At 46.2% G+C, this 19,672-nt stretch overlaps 1 protein-coding gene across 3 annotated transcripts in view; it reads right to left on the reverse strand.

The window, feature by feature from the left end:
• Positions 1–1,632: 1,632 nt before the first annotated feature.
• SIDT1 (SID1 transmembrane family member 1) overlaps positions 1,633–19,672 on the reverse strand; it is a gene marked incomplete at its 5' end in the record, with an annotated part of 44,245 nt that continues 26,205 nt past the window's right edge. For 2 of the 3 annotated variants that reach the window (XM_079960247.1, XM_079960248.1), the window contains 9 exons: positions 1,633–2,000; positions 4,424–4,537; positions 6,404–6,514; positions 9,599–9,704; positions 10,832–10,878; positions 13,213–13,289; positions 16,214–16,322; positions 17,559–17,695; positions 19,543–19,660. In XM_079960247.1, the coding sequence (XP_079816373.1) occupies positions 1,938–2,000; positions 4,424–4,537; positions 6,404–6,514; positions 9,599–9,704; positions 10,832–10,878; positions 13,213–13,289; positions 16,214–16,322; positions 17,559–17,695; positions 19,543–19,660 (882 nt within the window). In that variant the 3' untranslated portion in view covers positions 1,633–1,937. Of the gene's footprint in view, positions 2,001–4,423; positions 4,538–6,403; positions 6,515–9,598; positions 9,705–10,831; positions 10,879–13,212; positions 13,290–14,928; positions 14,944–16,213; positions 16,323–17,558; positions 17,696–19,542; positions 19,661–19,672 lie in introns of all 3 variants that reach the window. The other variant, XM_079960246.1, reaches the window with a different exon arrangement.

A 19,672-nucleotide genomic window follows, 5' to 3' on the forward strand; every position in this document is an offset into this window, starting at 1 on the left:
ACTCTCATGTTCCTTTTTTATCCGTTAGCAACTTTGACTAGCTGATCCAAATTCTGCCTGTCACCCCAACCCTGGCTAAAAGTTTGAGGGGATGAGACCAAAAGAAAGCCTGATTTGGCCTATTCTCCTGGGTTCCCTTCCTTCTAGAACTTTATAGCATATGGTTGGTCTGTTCAGTATTTGGACTGTGCTTTTAAAGAAAGAAGAAAAGACTGCCATGAATATGAAATGAAAGGCTCTAAACGTACAAATAAGAAGCACAAGGAAACTACTGTTTAAACATCTATTTAAGTAATGGAACACTGAAAAAATGCAATGTATAATACATACGAAGTAACAACAGTGCTTCACTTACATTCTGTCAAAAGTTCTTAGCTGAAGGGCAGGCTGATATTTTACCCATAGACAATGGAAGGCGTCCTGAGTCTCAGAGACAATTGTGCCCATAGCTACCAAGTTTATGTCTGAGGTGGAGCCTTTCCACCTCACACTGTCCATTGCTGGCCACAGGTTATATGAAATACAAAGGTTGATAAGGATTTGAAAAGGGGTTCATGAATACAGTCTCTGAGTTCAACCTCCAGGCTGCAGACATGGAGGAGGTACAAGTTAGGGGTGCAGAAGAAACTTTGGGTGGGTTTGTTTTTTTTAGTTGATATAAGAATGGAACTAATCTTGAGTTCTCAGGTTTCTTTTAAACATTTGATTGCATCTGACACGACGACATTGTAAAACACATCAGTGCAGAATTTCAGCACCTGGTACTTTGATACAAAAGTACTTTTACCTAGGTAAGCAGACAGCACAGTCTTGAGCTGGTTTAATAGCTGGTTTAAGAATTAACAGCAGAATGGGCAGATATTTTGGTAAATTCCATCAATACACTTTCTGAATAATAATTACTACCTTACCTAGTCATAGTGAACCAACTTTTGATTCAAAAATTTAGCAGAGCAGGGGACAAACAAGAAACGTCGTGCCATAAAGCAATTTAGGAAAAAGGTAAGAGTTGCTTCCTAAAACCATTCCTCTTCCTCTTATCAAGAGAAAGGCATCCTTAGAAAATAAAACATTTGACATTCACAGCAAATGTTAATAATAATAACTGCAGCTTTCTGAAAAGAATTCATGAGCAGTCTGCTGCAACAACAGCCAGAAGAGATAGGGGAGACTCCTAGACCTTGAAGTATCGTAACACTGCAATACACAGAGCCTTTTACCCTCTTTGAGAACAGGACCAACACTGTCATTTCAGGGGGCTGAAAAATGGCTTTATAAATAATAACATGATGGCAGGGAGAGGAGAGGCAGATTGTGGATGAGGAAGAGAACATCTGTAGCCCAGATTGGAAAGCTCCTTTCTGAGATGTGTGCTTTTCATTTCTAGCTGTGCAGGAGCAGATAGGACGCTCCATTGTAAACTAATAGTGATAAATTAAGCAGTTGGGTATGAGTAGTGAAAAGGGTAACGGCTTACCATATACATCTGAAGAATCAGACTAAGAACCATAGCTTCAATAGCCAATACATGCTTGATTTTTCAATACAAGAGATCTCTCAAGTCTCCTCACTATTGCACGTATACCCGCTGTTTCTCGGCAGTGAGTGAAAGCGTAAGTTCCACCACTAAAATTAACATTGGGGAGTAAATTTTATTCTTCATCAGATGGCTGAAAAAGATCTGAACACCCCCCCCCCCAGTTAACTATTCTCATCTCTCTACTTTCTACCAACAATCTGGCATACAAGCCTGAACCCTCCAGTTGCAAAAAGATTCCTGTCCTCTGTTCAGGTCTTCCTTATTTGCCAGTTGAACACGTTTCTTTCCAGTGTGTACTTGATGCGCTTTGTGTACACCAACAAGTTTGTTTTCCGTCAACTGCCCTGGGCCGGCAACACAATGGGTTTGAGCAAGCATCACCAAAACTTCCTGCGGTTCAGAAGACCGGTATCTTGTCTCTCCGCACAGAATCCAAGTCGTCATCCAGAGTCAACAGGACCTAGAACAAAGCAGGGCAAAGATTGGAGTCTGGTCTTCCGGGTGGTTCTGCAGAACACACTCTCCCACGTCAGCAAACCCAAAAGCAGGCAGGCAAAGGTCAACTCAGCCTCCTGCGGAAGCAAACACCCATGATGCCCCAGAAAAAAGGAACCTTTCAGTTTCTAGATGGTGTTGCCCACTCCCACCAACCTTTGGGAACAAATAACGGTGGGGAGATACCTTAGTTGATACAACTAATGTCCTAATGTCAAGGTCATGGGTTCAAGGCCCATGTTGGATGAAAGATTCCTGCACTGCAGGGGATGGAAGTAAATGATCTTTGTGGTTCCCTCGTGGGATTATTTTTAGCAGGAAACGAGTATGGAGTTTGAGTGGGCACATAATTTTCTATCTGCAGAAGCCTATTCCTGATTATTAGCTGCTTCTATTCTTCCTCCCCAAAAGGGACGCGGGTGGCGCTGTGGGTAAAACCACAGAGCCTAGGACTTGCCAATCAGAAGATTGGCGGTTTGAATCCCCGCCACGGGGTGATCTCCCGTTTCTCGGTCCCTGCTCCTGCCAACCTAGCAGTTCGAAAGCACATCAAAGTGCAAGTAGATAAGTAGGTACCGCTCCGGTGGGAAGGTCAATGGCGTTTCTGTGCGCTGCTCTGGTTCGCCAGAAGCGGCTTAGTCATGCTGGCCATGTGACCCGGAAGCTGTATGCCAGCTCCCTCGGCCAGTAAACCGAGATGAGCTCCGCAACCCCAGAGTCGGCCACGACTGGACCTAATGGTCGGGGGCCCCTTTACCTTTTTATTCTTCCTCCCCACCCTATCAAACACAAATTGTCAGGGGAACAGAAAGAGAGGGCTTCTCTAGAGCAGCCTGCACCAGCACTCTTCTCGCCCAAGGCTATACATTTTAGCCTCTTGTGGGCATTGGCCCAGGAAAGGATCTAAAAACAGAAAGGCCCATCTGTGTGCAGAAGGCCGCCAATTCAAATGCTGCAGCCATCTTATCCTTGCACAATGTTTAGCCTGGAGAAGAGGAGGTTAAGGGGTGATATGATAGCCATGTTCAAATATATAAAAGGATGTCACATAGAGGAGGGAGAAAGGTTGTTTTCTGCTGCTCCAGAGAAGCAGACACGGAGCAATGGTTCCAAACTACAAGAAAGAAGATTCCACCTAAACATTAGGAAGAACTTCCTGACAGTAAGAGCTGTTTGACAGTGGAATTTGCTGCCAAGGAGTGTGGTGGAGTCTCCTTCTTTGGAGGTCTTTAAGCAGAGGCTTGACAACCATATGTCAGGAGTGCTCTGATGGTGTTTCCTGCTTGGCAGGGGGTTGGACTCGATGGCCCTTGTGGTCTCTTCCAACTCTATCGTTCTATGATTCAATACATGTGGTTACATTTTGAGAAAACCAGTGCAGCTCGCTAAAGATTGCTTGGGACAATTTGGGCCTGCTTACGTGGGCTGCATCTGTCCTCTTGATTCTTGGGCTTTGATGGAGCTTGTATAGATCCTATTTGGGATCTGTTCCAGACAAGTGATGCCCTGCCCCAGTGCCCTCTCAGGGCAGAAGGTGATGGTGAGTTGGGGGGCGGGGGGCTCACACCATGCCCTTCAAGCTTCACCACCATTAGGAAATTCATGTATTAATTCAGTTGCAGCAGATAAAAAGAAACAAATTCTGGCATGAATTTATGTTGTTTGAGGCTCCCAGAAGGCGTTCAGCATTTTGGGGGAGGGGGGTGTGACCATTTATATTAAACTTTAACTTGGAGGCATAAAAAGCCACAGTGACCACTCACAGCAGCAGTAATGGATGAGAACACAAACATTGATTAAGGCCCTGCCTACACACTTACAAGCAGTATCCTACCAAACTGAACACCAGTTGCTGGGGAATACTAATTAGCACAGGAAGGCTATTGTGCACATTTCTTGCTTATGAGATTCCCATAAGCATCTGGTTGGCTGTTGTGAGAAAAGGATCCTGAACCTTTGGCCTGATCCAATAGGGCTCTTCTCTCTCTCTCTCAATTACAGTGGTACCTTAGGTTAAGTACTTAATTCGTACCGGAGGTCTGTACTTAACCTGAAACTGTTCTTAACCTGAAGCACCACTTTAGCTAATGGGGCTTCCCGCTGCTGCCACGCCGCCAGAGCACGATTTCTGTTCTCATCCTGAAGCAAAGTTCTTAACCTGAAGCACTATTTCTGGGTTAGCGGAGTCTGTAATCTGAAGCGTATATAACCTGAAGTGTACGTAACCTGAGGTGCCACTGTAAGTCTGACCTGCATGTCCATTAAAACCACAACAAGTATTTAAGGTAATGTGTGCGAATGCACTGAGTGTGCTATGACACGGAACCAGGTGAGACAGGAAGCCTATCCAGCATGACATTGATAGAGGGACTTTAAGGAAAACCTCACCAAGAAGGAGAAGAAGAGGGCAGCTGCTGAGAGGAAGTGCCAGACATCATGATCATCAAAGAATCCCAGAAGGATACACGGGCGGTTTATCTCTCGGGACTCCGCGGGAGTTTCCTACAGAAAAGATGGGCGCAGGCAGTGAATTCCAGCTCGGTCTCAAAAGTTCTGTCTTTCTGGTGCTGTAGAGAAATTCCTACCATATGTGTGCTCCCCACCCTCCCAGAAGCAGGGGGGAAATATTTGGGGGGGGGGAGCGGGGGATATATGTCACGATGCCTTCAGCAGATAATCATGACTTTGCAAACCATTGGCAGTATCGTATCCCTTGACTACTGGGGCTGACTAGGATACAGGCGACTCCCCATTTACACGTAGGTTATGTTCTGCCCCCCTGCATGCAGAAGTGAAATAAGGAGGACCCCACGGCGCCTCCAGCTCATGAGGAGACCTTCCCTGGAGCCTAAACAGGATAATAATAATAATAATAATAATAATAATAATAATAATAATTAAAAAAAAAAATTATATTTATATCCCGCCCTCCCCAGCCGAAGCGGGCTCAGAGCAGCTAACAACAGTAAAATAAATACAACATTCTAAAATCATTTCATTATAAAATTAATTCAAATCAGATTAATGGCAACCATTTGGCTAGAGTGCTGTGAAGATTGCCAAAGGAGGGAGTCAGGCTGCGCCCTGACCAAAGGCCAGGTGGAACAGCTCTGTCTTGCAGGCCCTGCGGAAAGATGTCAAGTCCCGCAGGTCCCTTGTCTCTTGGGACAGAGCGTTCCACCAGGTCGGAGCTGCAGCCGAAAAAGCCCTGGCTCTAGTTGAGGCCAGCCTAACCTCTCTGTGGCCTGGGACCTTCAAGATGTTTTTATTTGAAGACCGTAAGTTCCTCTGTGGGGCATACCAGGAGAGGCGGTCCCATAGGTCCTCTTTGGGCTCCGGGGAGCGTCTCCTCACAAGCCAAGAAACACACTGGGGCTTTTGGGCTAACAGCTGATGCACAGGAACTGTAGCAGCAGCAGCTTTCCTGTGCACCAGCTGTTAGCCAAGAGGATGAAGAGCCTCAGCAAAGCCCCGCTGCACCTCCGACTCATGAGGCAGAGCTTTGTTGAGGCTCTTCAAGTCTTTCCCCCCACTTCCGGGTTTCTGGGGTCGTGTGATTTTAATATGTGTTAATAGGGGGGCGGGGAGCCTGTGCAACAGCTCTCATTGCTTGCAACACTATTATTCCTGTAGTGCTTGGGGAGAGGCGAAGTTGTAAGATTATCACTTCCATGGATGTCCTGTGCATTTGGCTGCAAACCCCACTCATTCCTGCAATCCTGAATATTGGGTACATTCTATAAACTTTTTCACAGACCTCCCAAGAGCATGAGGTGGACAACTATGCATAAATAAAGGGCAGGATCTGCACAACTGGTCCTCATTAATATTTGGCGTGTCGCAGCATTTGAAACAACACAGAAATAAAACGTTGCCCAGGAGCTTGAGGTGTAAGTCTGAAGGCAGGGATTCAAATTGGAAGGCAGAACAAATAAAGAGTCACAGCAACCAGGCTGCTCCCTCCAATACCTGCAGCTGTTTACTGCAGTAAGTCTTCAAGATTACAAAGGCCATGCCAAGCAGACAGTCCTGGAAGGCCTTGCCCATCTAGCCTAATGCCTGGCAGCAGTTATTCAAGATCTCCAGCACAACTCTTGCCAAATTCTTTTCCCAATATCTTTAACAGAAGAACAGAAAAGAATTTAACAGAAATTCCATGGATTGAACTTTAAGCATGTGGCTCATGTGCAGGTTTCTATTATTATAGGGCTGTGGGGGGGGTGGCTTTGGGCAGTTAAGATCATTTTGGAAATTCGTGAGCATTGCAAGCGTTGGAAAGCTTGGAGGAAATCAATTACACACTGTATTTCTAAATGTATGTATTTTGTGCCTGAAGCGCAAGAGAGGGCAACAAATGAGGAAACCTACCTCCCAGCTGCTAAGGTTTTGGAAGAAGAAATAAAGGGCTGCAGCCCAAACCACAGCTGTGGCCACGATGCAGAATAGAGGGATGAGCAGAAGCCTCTCTGAGCTGCGGAGCTGAAAAGGGAAAAACCTTAAAATAATCCCCTCAAATAAATGATATTTGAGCAGAGAGAATTCCCAGGAGAACATTTAAGCCAAAGGGGTGCATCATAAAGACTTTGATCCCCACCCAGTGGCGTAGCATGGGGGGTGCAGGGGGGGCCGGCCGCACCGGGCGCAACATCTGGGGGGGCGCGCTCGCAGCTCTCTGTCCCTACCGGGTTAGGGGGCGCAAATTACTTGCCTTGCCCCGGGTTCTGACAACCCACACTACGCCACTGTCCCCACCCAAAAAATCGCTGCTGCTGCTTCTTTTTTGCCAGTCATTGATTTGAACCTAGAGTGATAGAAATGTGCTTCAATTTGCTGGAAGTTACTTTTCATACGGTGGTGTCCTTGGCAATGCCAGTTGCCAGATGGCCATGGGAACCCCACATTCTCCCATGGCTACGGGAGAGTTACCCTGGAGGAAGAACCACCTGGAGGATGTCACCCAAGTGCAGTGCTATTCTAAGCGTTAGGAATAGCCTTCTGGAACCACAGAAAACTGGAATTCGTAGCAAGGGATTTACCTTTTCAACAGGAATCCAATAATCCCCATGACATCTACGATGGAGCCTCAGAAAGTAAATCTATCACTAGAGTGGGCGTGCAGGAGGTACTGTATTTTTCGCCCCATAGGACGCACTTTTTCTCCTCCAAAAATGAAGGGGAAATGTGTGTGCGTCCTATGGGGCGAATGCAGGTGTCAGAGCTGCCCAAGGTCCCAGCTCACAAAGGACCAACGCCAGTTCTTGCTATATACAAAAGTCTTTAATAAGGTTCAGTTTCCATTTCAAAGCCGCGGCGCGCAGCTCTACGTCTCAACCCTAGACCGCTGAAGCTCCATCTGAATCTCCTCCCCCTCGACACCAGTTCAAGACCCTAGCCTTGCTCCACCTCCTCCTCTGCTCCTTTCTCCTCTGGGTCCGTCTGCCCACTGGGCTGTCGCCCTTTCTGGACTCTTCTGATGCTGATTCCCCGGATTCTTCCCCCTGCTTCCGGCGTGCTTTAGGACCTGGCTCCCAATCCGACCTCCCTGCTGTCCCGCGCTCCTGTACATTTGAACTTGGCGTGCGCGCCCAGCCGGCAACCTTCCTCCTGACCGTTACACTGCTCCTGTCACTGCTTCCCCCTTTGGGGGGGTTGGCTGGGTCTGACTTCCCCTCCGTTCCCTCACTCAGCGATAGGGGCGTGGTCAGCCCTGCCTCATCTTCTCTCCCCACTGGAGGGGAAGCCGGCCCTGACGCATGGGACTCTTCCCCCCCGCTACGCCCTGGTGGGGAAGCTGGTCCCGATCTCCAGCTGCTGCTTTGGGAGTCGCCGCTGGCCCCTTGCTTCTGGTGCGTCCTTCCCGGGACCCCCCTTGCCCTGGCCATCGGTGCCCCCTTCTGGGAATCTTCCGAATCGCTGGAGAAGCTCATGGAATCTCTCGGCCCACTGTCATACTCCCCTACGCTGCCCTCGGATTGTTCCCCTTCGCTCTCCGCTCTCCGCTCTCTCTCTCCCCTGTGCCTCTGCTCCTGAACCCCTGACAGCAGGCTTTCGCTGAAGCCTGGAGAGTGAGAGGCATCGGTGCGCACCAACCCCTCTCGCTCTCCAGGCTTCAGGAAGCTATCCACAAGCCTTGCGAGCCCGGCGGGAGGTCCCGCGGGCTCACAAGGCTTGCGGGCAGCAGCCTGCAGCCCCGGCGAGTGTCCACAAGCCTTGCGCGCCTGGCGGGAGGTACTGCCGAGCACACGAGACTTGGGGCAGCAGCCTGCCGCCTGAAGCACGCGGAGCCCTCCGGAGGGCTCCCCGTGCTTCGGGCAGGTGTGCGCAAGCCTTGCGCGCCCGGTGGGAGGTCCTGCCGGACGCGCGAGGCTTGGGGCGGCAGCCTGCAGCCTGAAGCACGCGGAGCCCTCCGGAGGGTTCCCCGTGCTTCGGGCGAGTGTCCGCAAGCCTTGCGCACCCGCTGGGAGGTCCTGCCGAGCGCGCGAGGCTTGGGGCAGCAGCCTGCAGCCTGAAGCACGTGGAGCCCTCCGGAGGGTGCCCCGTGCTTCGGGCAGGTGTGCGCAAGGATTGGGGCGGCAGCCGCGGCTGGGGGGGGGAATAATTTTTTTTATTCATTTCCCCCCCCCCAAAAAAACGCAAGCTCTGGGGAGAGCTGGGAGGCGCAGCGCGTCTTCCCGTTGTCCCCGGACCTGGTCTGCAGGCGGGCGGCGGGGAGAAGAGCGCTTCTCCCGGCTGCCAGCCCCGCAAGCTCCGGGGACAGCTGGGAGGCGCAGCGCGTCTTCCCGCTGTCCCCGAACCTGGTCTGCAGGTGGGTGGCGGGGAGAAGAGCGCTTCTCCCCACTGCCTGCCCCGCAAGTTCTGGGGACAGCTGGGAGGCGCAGCGCGTCTTTCCGCTGTCCCCGGACCTGGTCTGAAGGCGGGCGGCGGGGAGAAGAGCGCTTCTCCCCGCTGCCAGCCCCACAAGCGCCTGGGGGGGAAATAAAATTTTTTTCCTTTATTTCCCCCCAAAAAAACATGGTGCGTCCTATGGGCCGGTGCTTCCTATGGGGCGAAAAATACGGTAATTATAGCCCAGCAAAATGTTCAATCTAAAATTGCCTTCTTGCAAATACGTGCTATGACATAATATGGGAGATAGCACTTTGACACAAATTGACAGAATACAAAATAGCAAAAGGTGGCAAAACATGAAATATTTAATTTAATGTGGTTATTGGTCAAAAATAACCCAAAAAAATCAGCCCCCCCCCAATTCCCAGTCTTCTTGGAGAGGGTATTTGATACAGCTTTAGTTTTAGTAACTCTCTCTTTGGGGAATCTATCACACAGATTGGGGACTATGCTAGTTTGTGTGTTCAATGACATCCATTCATTTGTAAAGCGGAAACTCAATAAAACTTATTATCAATAAGGCATGAGAAACAAGCCCTGCGTTGCTATAGTTTGGCACAAGACAGGTAGAACTGGTAAGTTCACACAATGCATCTTTTGGGCTCACGTATGAAAGCTAGTTGTTAAAGTTCTCACAATAATGACAAAAAAGAGCTGCAGGTGATACCCCTTTACCTTCATGATGACGTAGAAAGCAAGATACAGCAGAAGATTGCAAATGAAGATGCCCAGCATGTAGGAGGCGAAGTCTTTCGGCCGATATACCAGTCCAAAAATGGCACTAAGAAAGGAAAGGGACAAGGATTATGTTATCCAAGGTGCAGGGCCCCCCCATAACTTGCCATCCTGATACATAGCTCATGATACCAATATTACCCGCCACCCACACTGCACATACTAAAGAAGGATGCTGCCATCTTGCAGATCAAGCATATAAGAAGATACTTGCATAGAATTAAGGAGCAACTAGTACTTATTCTAATTGGGTCTCCCTTTACAGCATTGGGGTCCTCTAGCCATGGGCCAGTTTGCAGGATCAGGCCCCTTCGAATGGCTGACGAGGGAACTTCACATGTCCTGTATTTTACATACAATTCTCCCCAAAACTAAGGGGGGGGGTTGAATGAAAAATGCATAAAATGGACATCAAATATATTTAAATAAAGTATGCAACATTTAGGGACGCGGGTGGCGCTGTGGGTAAAAGCCTCAGCGCCTAGGGCTTGCCGATCAAAAGGTCAGCAGTTCGAATCCCCGCGGCGGGGTGCGCTCCCGCTGCTCGGTCCCAGCGCCTGCCAACCTAGCAGTTCGAAAGCACCCCTGGGTGCAAGTAGATAAATAGGGACCGCTTACTGGTGGGAAGGTAAACGGCGTTTCCGTGTGCGGCTCTGGCTCGCCAGAGCAGCGATGTCACGCTGGCCACGTGACCCGGAAGTGTCTCTGGACAGCGCTGGCCCCCGGCCTCTTGAGTGAGATGGGCGCACAACCCCAGAGTCTGTCAAGACTGGCCCATACGGGCAGGGGTACCTTTACCTTTACCTTTATGCAACATTTGCTTTTTTGGCTCTGGCCCTGCTCACCATTCAAAGCCCGAGAAGGCTGACCAGGTCTGAATCCAGTCCTCAGGCTAAAAGTGCCCCCCCCACCATGCATTTAAGGGAACTTAGATTTCTTCGCTAACAATAATCAGAGTGATATTTGGGAAATGTCTTAAATTTATCAGGGGCCGGGGCTGGAGACAAGAAGACAAAACAACTAGAGAACAAAATCTTTACATTATTTCTAACCTTCCTGCTTCAAAAGTATATAAAAAACTTCAGATATGAGGGGGGAATTTCTGGGGCCATGTAAGACCATTCTGATTGTATTCCCTGAACATGCTAAACATCCACAAAACCCGCTACTTACAAGGACCAGTTTACTAGGTTCCCAACAACAAGCAGGACCATTCTGTCCTAGAGGAAAGAAGCAAGAACCCTCATTAGCAAACCCGAAATGTGTGTCAAGTCACAGTTGCCATTGCAGCTGGAGACTCAAAGGCCCAAGGGACAATCCAAACACACTAAACGTTTTAAAACCTCATCTGATAAAAATCAGACCCATTGGTTTCAAAGGGAGAGAGTTAAGTACCATATTTTTTGCTCTATAAGACTCACTTTTTCCCTCCTAAAAAGTAAGGGGAAATGTGTGGGCGTCTTATGGAGCGAATGCAGGCTGCGCAGCTATCCCAGAAGCCAGAACAGCAAGAGGGATTGCTGCTTTCACTGCGCAGCGATTCCTCTTGCTGTTCTGGCTTCTGAGATTCAGAATATTTTTTTTCTTGTTTTCCTCCTCCAAAAACTAGGTGCATCTTGTGGTCTAGTGCGTCTTATAGAGCAAAAAATACGGTACATGCTTAACTTTGGGACAGAAAAATGCCTCACTTTGGGACGGATCATCCTTTTGATTCCAAAATACCTGCGAGGAAACTTTAAAAATGTTTTCAGGTAACTGTTGATGCTTTGCTACTAAGCATTTACAAAAAAATTGAATGTTCTGAATACTCCACATAATTATGAGGTTATCTGCCTGGTTCAAATGCAATAGAAAACGATAGTTTCTGACGAGTGAACAAGTCTGCAACCTTCCTCTTTTGTGGCCACAAAGAGGAAACCTGAAGCTTTCATTTCAAGGTTTTAAACAAACTAATGAAGAGCACCTCCTAAACGTCTTGTCTGATCTTTCAGAAAGAGGGAGGCAAAGGGAGGGAGCAAGAGACAGCCCATGTTATCCTGGTGTTTCAACCTGATGTTCCAAATAAAATGCTTTTGGAGGAAAAATATTTCTAAAGATAGTTTTCTATTTAAGTTACATTATAGTCCAAAGGCTATTCTTCAGGAAATAAGGATTTGTTTTAAGTTTTTCATGTGTGCTAAAACTCAGTCTAAGGTTTTTTTTTTAATTGTTTAACCACATCAGTTAACAAACATGGATACATAGGCTATAATGTTATTGTTTTAGTTAAATAAATTGGTTAAATTGTTATTAAGGAAATGATTCTGTTTCTCCTTCCAATAAAGTACAGCAGAAAAGTTGTCGAAATATAAAGTTAACTTATTAAACCTCACAATAATTTCATAATTATGTGTCTATGTATTTCTAATAGTATAGCCAAATCAGTAATTTTTGATATAACTGTAAAAACCACTCTGAAAATTTATTATTCCAAAAAATGAAACCTTCCTCTGGTTGTAAATATTAAGATGATACCAGCAAGAATGAATATTTCTGCAAAAAACGATTTAAATCAAGTCTTACTGACTAGTGATTTAAATCGACTTGATTTAAATCAAATCCACCTGCTAAGAAGTAATCACTTTGCTAAAAAGACCACCTAGCGAGGTTCATGGCTGAGGTGGCTTTTGAATCTCAGGCTTTCTGTCTCAAAGTTTGTGCTCTTAACCACTGCAATGCACCATTTCTCCTGAAAAAGTTAACCGGGAAGAACAACTTCTCTTGTTCCATTCATTCCCCACTCCCAAATTCTGATTTCCAGATGTTTTTGCTCCATGCCAGGTCAATTGCTGACAACATAGACTTCCGCTCCACACGGATCTCACTGGTGTCAGTCTCTCTTGGAGTTTGGCTGCAAAGATCCTGCCAGCACCACTCTTGCTCTGTGTGTGGTGAGTGTCTGGCCCTCTTTCAGTTTAACTCCCAGAGACCACCAAGGGGAGCAGGAAAGTAAGCACGGATTTGAAATTTCTAAGTTTATATAATAAGGATTAGGCATGATCCGTTTGGGGACGCAGGTGGCGCTGTGGGTTAAACCACAGAGCCTAGGGCTTGCCGATCAGAAGGTCAGCGGTTCGAATCCCCGCGATGGGGTGAGCTCCCGTTGCTCGGTCCCTGCTCCTGCCCACCTAGCAGTTCAAAAGCACATCAAAGTGCAAGTAGATAAATAGGTACCACTCCGGCGGGAAGGTAAACGGCATTTCCGTGCGCTGCTCTGGTTCGCCAGAAGCGGCTTAGTCCTGCTGGCCACATGACCCGGAAGCTGTACGCCGGCTCCTTCGGCCAGTAAAGCGAGATGAGTGCCGCAACCCCAGAGTCGGCCACAACTGGACCTAACGGTCAGGGGTCCCTTTACCTTTACCTATGATCCGTTCAGAGTTGAGGACTTTTCTTTTGATAATAAAAGCAAGATAGCTATTTCTCTCTCGCCCATGTTTGCATGCTCAGATGCAAAAGGGAATAAGCAGCTCTCCAAACCGTCAGAGATGGCTAAAGAGAAGAAGGGAAATACGTACCGTGTACATTGGCCAGCTGCATTGCTGGATGCAATCTGTGTAGAGGACCATAACCGCACGCTGGAAAATCCCAAAGTCTGCCAGAGATTGAGAGCACAGGGGGTGAAAACCTAACAGAGCACAGCTCCTATGAAGGAGCTACGTTATATCTAAGGACACCACCCACTCTGACATGACGATGTACCCTTCCAGGCGCTGACGATTTCTGGCCAATTTCCGGCCCATTTCCATGCCAATTTTGGTTGAGCTCTCACCCAGAATTGTGAGATCTTGCACATTCAGCAAGATCGTGCCCCAAATAGACGCGTTCTTGCCAAAACTCTGGGCCGGTAGTGCTGTTGTTTAATAGAGGAGTACAGCGTCTTGCTGGCATTCCTTATTTTACCGAGTTTCCAACTTCTATGTGTTTCTGGTTTTATTGCTATTGATTGTGTTAAGGGTGCTGCATTCCTGCCCTCAGACCAGATCGTGAAGGGCAGGTTATAAAGTCCACAAAAACAAATAAAACATCCCAGCGCTGTAAGGCAGGGGTAGCTAACAAGGTGAGATCCAAATGTTGTTGGACTACAACTCCCATCAGCCTCAGTCAGCATGGCCAATGAATGATCTGGCATGATGGAAACTGTAGCTCAAGAACAACTGTGCCCTAAGGCTTGCAAATTTTCTTAGAATAATAATGTACAGTGGTTCTCGAACTTAATCCATTCCAGGAGTCCGTTCAACTCCCAAAACAGTTCATAAACCAAGGCACAGCTTCCGATTGGCTGCAGCAGCTTCCTACACTCAATTGGAAGCTGAAGAAGCCGCGTCAGATGTTCGGCTTCTGAAAAATGTTCACAAACCGGAACACTCACTTCTGGGTTTGTGGCGTTCAGGAGCTGATTTGTTTGGGAGCCAAGCCGTTCAAGGATCAAGGTACCACTGTACAGTGGTACCTCAGGTTACATACGCTTCAGGTTACATACGCTTCAGGTTACATACGCTTCAGGTTACAGACTCCGCTAACCCAGAAATATTACCTCGGGTTAAGAACTTTGCTTCAGGATGAGAACAGAAATCGTGCTCTGGCAGCGCGGCGGCAGCAGGAGGCCCCATTAGCTAAAGTGGTACCTCAGGTTAAGAACAGTTTCAGGTTAAGAACGGACCTCCGGAATGAATTAAGTACGTAACCAGAGGTACCACTCTACTAATAATGTAATAGTGTTGTGAGCTGACTACTATTTGGCCTAATGTGGTACAAGAAATTGTTTCCAACCTGTTCTGAATGGAGTTGCATTCCATCACATAAATCAGGTCTGCAGTTTGGACCCTGCTTGATCCAGAATCATTTATTGATGGCCAGGGGGTGGAGGGGCACATCCTGTTTTGCCACTTGAGCTGAAATGGGAAGTGCCACACTGCCCTGCCGCTTAATCCGTTCCGGAAGTCTGTTCCAAAACCAAAGCATTCCAAAACCAAAAGTCTGGAACAGATTAAGTTTGAGAACCAAGGTACCATTGTACGTAATTCCATCCTTATTTCAGACATTGTGATATATTGTGATGTTTAGCTGGTGATATATCGCGATGTTGAAAATCAGGTATCGCCCAGCCCTAGCCCAAGCTATTGACCTTCTCCTAAAGTGTTAGAAGAATGAACATCCCTCCTATTCTGGCTGCCAAGGCTTCTGCATGCTCAGCCGAAAGGGAAAGAGAATTCACATCAAGTGCTAGTTACCTGGATCAGAGACATCTGCAGCCAAGCGAAGCAGAAGAGAAAGGGGAAAAGATGCTAGTGAGAGGAGCGTAACGGCACAGCAAAGAAGGATAAATGTATGTGCTGCCGTTGGAAAGCCCCCCAGCCCCCCAAAATGCCCACTAAAGCAGAAGCACTTACACAGACACACATCCCCCAACCAGCCTCCTCCTTGAGTAAAGGGCCACTGGCAGGAAGGTGAATAATTCCCCCAAGCAGCCCAGCACCAGCATGCAGTTAAGTACATTAGACAGAGGCAAAGCAATCGATATTGGTCATAATATTGACATGGAAGCATGGGAACGATTGTGGAATATGGATATAAATTTACAACAGAAAAGTATATGAAAATGATATATCGGTGGTATCTAACACTGAGTAAATTGGCAAAAATGTATAAATCTAAATCAAATAAGTGTTAGAAATGTAAAGAGAAAGAAGGTTCTTTTTATCATATGTGGTGGTCTTGTAGTAAAGTTAAAGCTTACTGGGAAATGATATATAATGAAATGAAAAGGATGTTTAAAATAACCTTTGTAAAAAAAAAAAAAAACCCACACCAGAAGCTTTCCTTTTGGGAATTATAGGGACAGAGCTACCTAAACTGTATAGAAACTTATTCATGTATGCTACTACAGCAGCAAGAATGTTATTTACCCCAAAATGGAAAGAAGCAGAAGTCCCAACAAAGGAAGAATGGATACAAAAACTTATGGAATATGCAGAAATGGTGAAACTTACCGGAAGAATAGAAATCAAGATAACAAACTTTTTATAAAAGAATGGAAATGGTTTATTGACTATTTACAGATAAATTGTAAACAGATAAGAACATTGGCAGGATTCTTGTAATAACCTGCAGTTTCATAAAAGTATATATTTAAAGAAGATGAGTAAATGAGAAAATTAAGTTAATTTGGATATGCAGGAGATATTAAAAACAAATTTAAGGAACCGCAGAAAGAGGGGGAAGGAAGTCAAGTTTTGAAATGTCAAAATGATTGTAAAATTAGTGAAATGTATAAACTTGAAAAGTATAATTTTTTTTTAAAAAAAGCAAGATTTCATAGGGAGTCAAGGTGAAACTCCCTTTATTTAATAGACCAGAAACAAACAGTATGAAGGGAATAAACACCACTCCTATTCTATCTCTTCTATCTCTGGGGCTACAATCCTAAAGGTAAAAGGCTGAGCAGTTCCATGGATTTACCTCCAGGTGAATATATTTAGGAGGCCTGAAGTGTCAATCACCGGCCATCAAACTTACCTATCTTGAAACGGCCCATGTAGTAGATCTGGGTGCTGAGTCCAAGTGAGGCCACAACATGGATGACTGAGAAGAGGATCCAAAACCACAAAGCATTTTTTCCAAAAACCTGATAGCAAACAAAAAAAGAATTATTGTGCGTTATGTCCAGTTATGAAAAAGGTCTCCTTCTCTGCAATGAGAGGTTGTAGATGCTCTAAAGACAGGTGGCATTTTCCAAACCTATCTATGTCTGGTCGTTAGAATGGTTTGAAGATGTAGATACTCAAATAACCCAGAGTACAGAAACAGCCATCCCATGTCCCGGGAGACCTTGCAACTTTTCCGGCATCTGTGACAAGCAGCCGAAGTACTGGGGAGAGACATGCCCCAAAGGTTGCGCCGATCCCAAAGCAGTTAGAGCAAAATAATGGGCTTTAATCAGAGCACTTCTTTTGTATAAAGGGCCGTGAGTGTTAGTGTTATGTACTGAAGTTCTCACCCTGGGCCAGTAGGGGGGTACTGTAGATAGTTTTTACTCAGGTCCACATATGCAAATAAGGGATCGAAAGTGACGTTCAGTGATTGGATAGTTACAGAAAGTTGTTACAGTTACGTTGTACTGGAGCTCTATATAAGCAGGCTGGCTGAACCCTTCAGTTCAGTTCTGTTCTGGCCTGTGAATAAGCAAGAGCTGTTTGAAGAACCGCTGTGTCGTCTGATATGTTCACCCACAACTTAACACTGGCGACGAAGGTGGGATCGATAGACATCAGAGCACAGCCAGATGCGGCCACTGTCTGAGCTGAGCTGAGCTGAATCACTGAGCTGAAACACCAAGCGAAATCACTGAACGTCACTTTCGATCCCTTATTTGCATATGTGGACCTGAGTGAAAACTATCTACAGTATCCCCCTGCTGGCCCAGGGTGAGAACTTCAGTACATAACACCCCTCCCCACCGAGATAAGGCGTTAGTTACAATCGTAATGGTTTCCTTATATACAGTACTACACGTAATGGTTCACAAAAGCATATCGGTTACATTTCACATACTTCCATTAGACCAACAGTGTTACATGTCCAACAACACAGTCCTTTAAATAAGTTGGGCGCTTGGAAACTCTTAACAGTTAGGATAGTATGGAAGGAGCTGTAGCGGTTGTTTTTCTAATACTTGGCTGCTGCAGAACCCGAGCCTAAAACCACGAGAATCCTGCAGAAGTTGAGAGTAAGGCTGCGCAGGCAATTTTGTTGCAGATGCTACAGCCTATTTGCCTTTGACTCCATTCTCAGAGCTCTCCCCCAAGTTTTGCTGATTTGGTCCCTCTCTCTGAAGGGCAGAGGGTGTCGAATACATGCGTACCACTCCGAGCACAGCAAGGCAAATGACCACTGCGAAGGATGCGTAGGCAGAGTAGGCGCTGGCGTTGATGTCAGGGTGGCGGGTCTGGTAGAGCTTCAGCATGCACAGCCCTGCGATCATGTACATGAAGGAGGTGTCTGTCAAAGGAGGAGAAAAGGCAACAGATAGTTTCAATACATGGCCAAAATATATTTCTATATATATTTGGCAAGGGGAAAAAACGAGTATAAAATATTGATAGATGCAAAAGAAATATGAGATTTCCCCCTGCCGGATATGAAACTATACTATGAGGCATCCTGTCTTTGTTGGTTGAAGGAATGGATGACATTAGAGAAGTCACATATTCTAGATTTAGTAGATCATGACAATATTTTTGGTTCGCACGCTTATTTATGGTATGAAAAGGTGAAAGTTCATAAAGGGATTTACAAATCATATAATTAGGAAGAATCTGTATAGAGTATGGGATAAATAAAAGAATTTATTAGAGGTAAAAAAAACCACTTTGGCTCTCACCGTTGGAAGCTATAGCAGTAAAAAAAAAAGAATATGATAGAAGGATGGACTACTTATAGAAATTTATTAAAACAAGAGGGAGGAGAGTACGTATTAAAAGAATTTAAGGAATTATCAGGAAAATTAACAACATAGATACAATATCATCATTTAATGGAGTATTTAAGAAAGATAGGATACGAGGGTTTGGGGAACAAATATCACAACTGGAGAGAGACCTGTTGGAGTGTAATGTAAAAGTGCTGTCTAGAATGTATAAAGTATTATTGAAATGGGAGACAAAGGATGAGCAAGTAAAATCCTCAATGATACACTGAACAATAGATATTGATCATAATATAGACAAGGAAGTATGGAAACGATTGTGGAATATGGATATAAAATTTACAGCATGTTATGGTCTAAGAGAAAAGTATATGAAAATGATATATCAATGGTATCTAACAAATTGGCAACAGTGGTATTACTAGCAAATCTTTTTCTAAGGGAGAAATCCTCTCTTTGCACCAGAGGGCGCTATCACTACCCCATTGTGGCTCGTAAGGTTCTTGTTTTTGTGAACTAAGACCACCAACGAAGAATTGATGCTTTTGAATTCTGGTGCTGGAGGAGACTCTTGAGATCAAACGTACTGCAAGAAGATCAAACCTCTCCATTCTCAAGGAAATCAGCCCTGAGTGCTCACTGGAAGGACAGATCCTGAAGCTGAGGCTCCAAGACTTTGGCCACCTCATGAGAAGAGAAGACACCCTGGAAAAGACCCTGATGTTGGGAAAGATGGAGGGCACAAGGAGAAGGGGGCGACAGAGGACAAGATGGTGGGACAGTGTTCTTGAAGTGACCAGCATGAGGGAGGCAGTGGAAGACAGGAGGGCCTGGTGTGCTCTGGTCCAGGGGGTCACGAAGAGTCGGACACGACTAAACGACTAAACAACAACAACAAGACCACCACAGTGGGGTTCCTATTTTTCTTCAAGGTAAGAGTTCTGGGCTCCCATGGGTGTGGCAAAAATTCGGAAAATTGTGACTGAAGGAGAGTCTTTGTTCCAGTGCCCCAAACAACACATTATCTAAAGAATGTGGCCACCGATTCCCCTGCCCCACTTCTTACTTCTTAAGTTCTCAAAGCAACATCTCTCCCAAGCTACTATAGTGTTCAGATCTATGTTCTCCCTAACTGAAAGAGGACCTCGAGCACACTGAAACCCAAAACATCCAGCCAGAGGCAGATTCAGGGGAGTGCAACCAGTTTGGTTGCCTTGGGGGCAAGGCTGGGGCTACTGCAACTATGATATGTTATGGAGCACCAAATTTTGGTGTCGCACGGGATGCCGCTGAAATTTGAGACCCCAAGATCCGCCACTGATTCAGCTATCCAAAACCAGTTCTTGGGGACTCTGTTCAAAACATCCATAGAAAAAAACAAACCTCTTAGCTCCTTGGCCAGAAGAAGCCGCCCACTTACCAAACTGGAAATTAGAGTAGTTGGGGCAGACGTGATAGCAAGCACTGAGGACACCTTCCATCATCAAAGCTATGCCCATGGCATAGAAGAGGCCAAAGTGCTTGGGAATCCCATATTCCTGAAATAGAGG

Source organism: Podarcis cretensis, assembly GCF_951804945.1.
Source record: "Podarcis cretensis genome assembly, chromosome: 17".
Classification (NCBI taxonomy): Eukaryota; Metazoa; Chordata; class Lepidosauria; order Squamata; family Lacertidae; genus Podarcis; species Podarcis cretensis.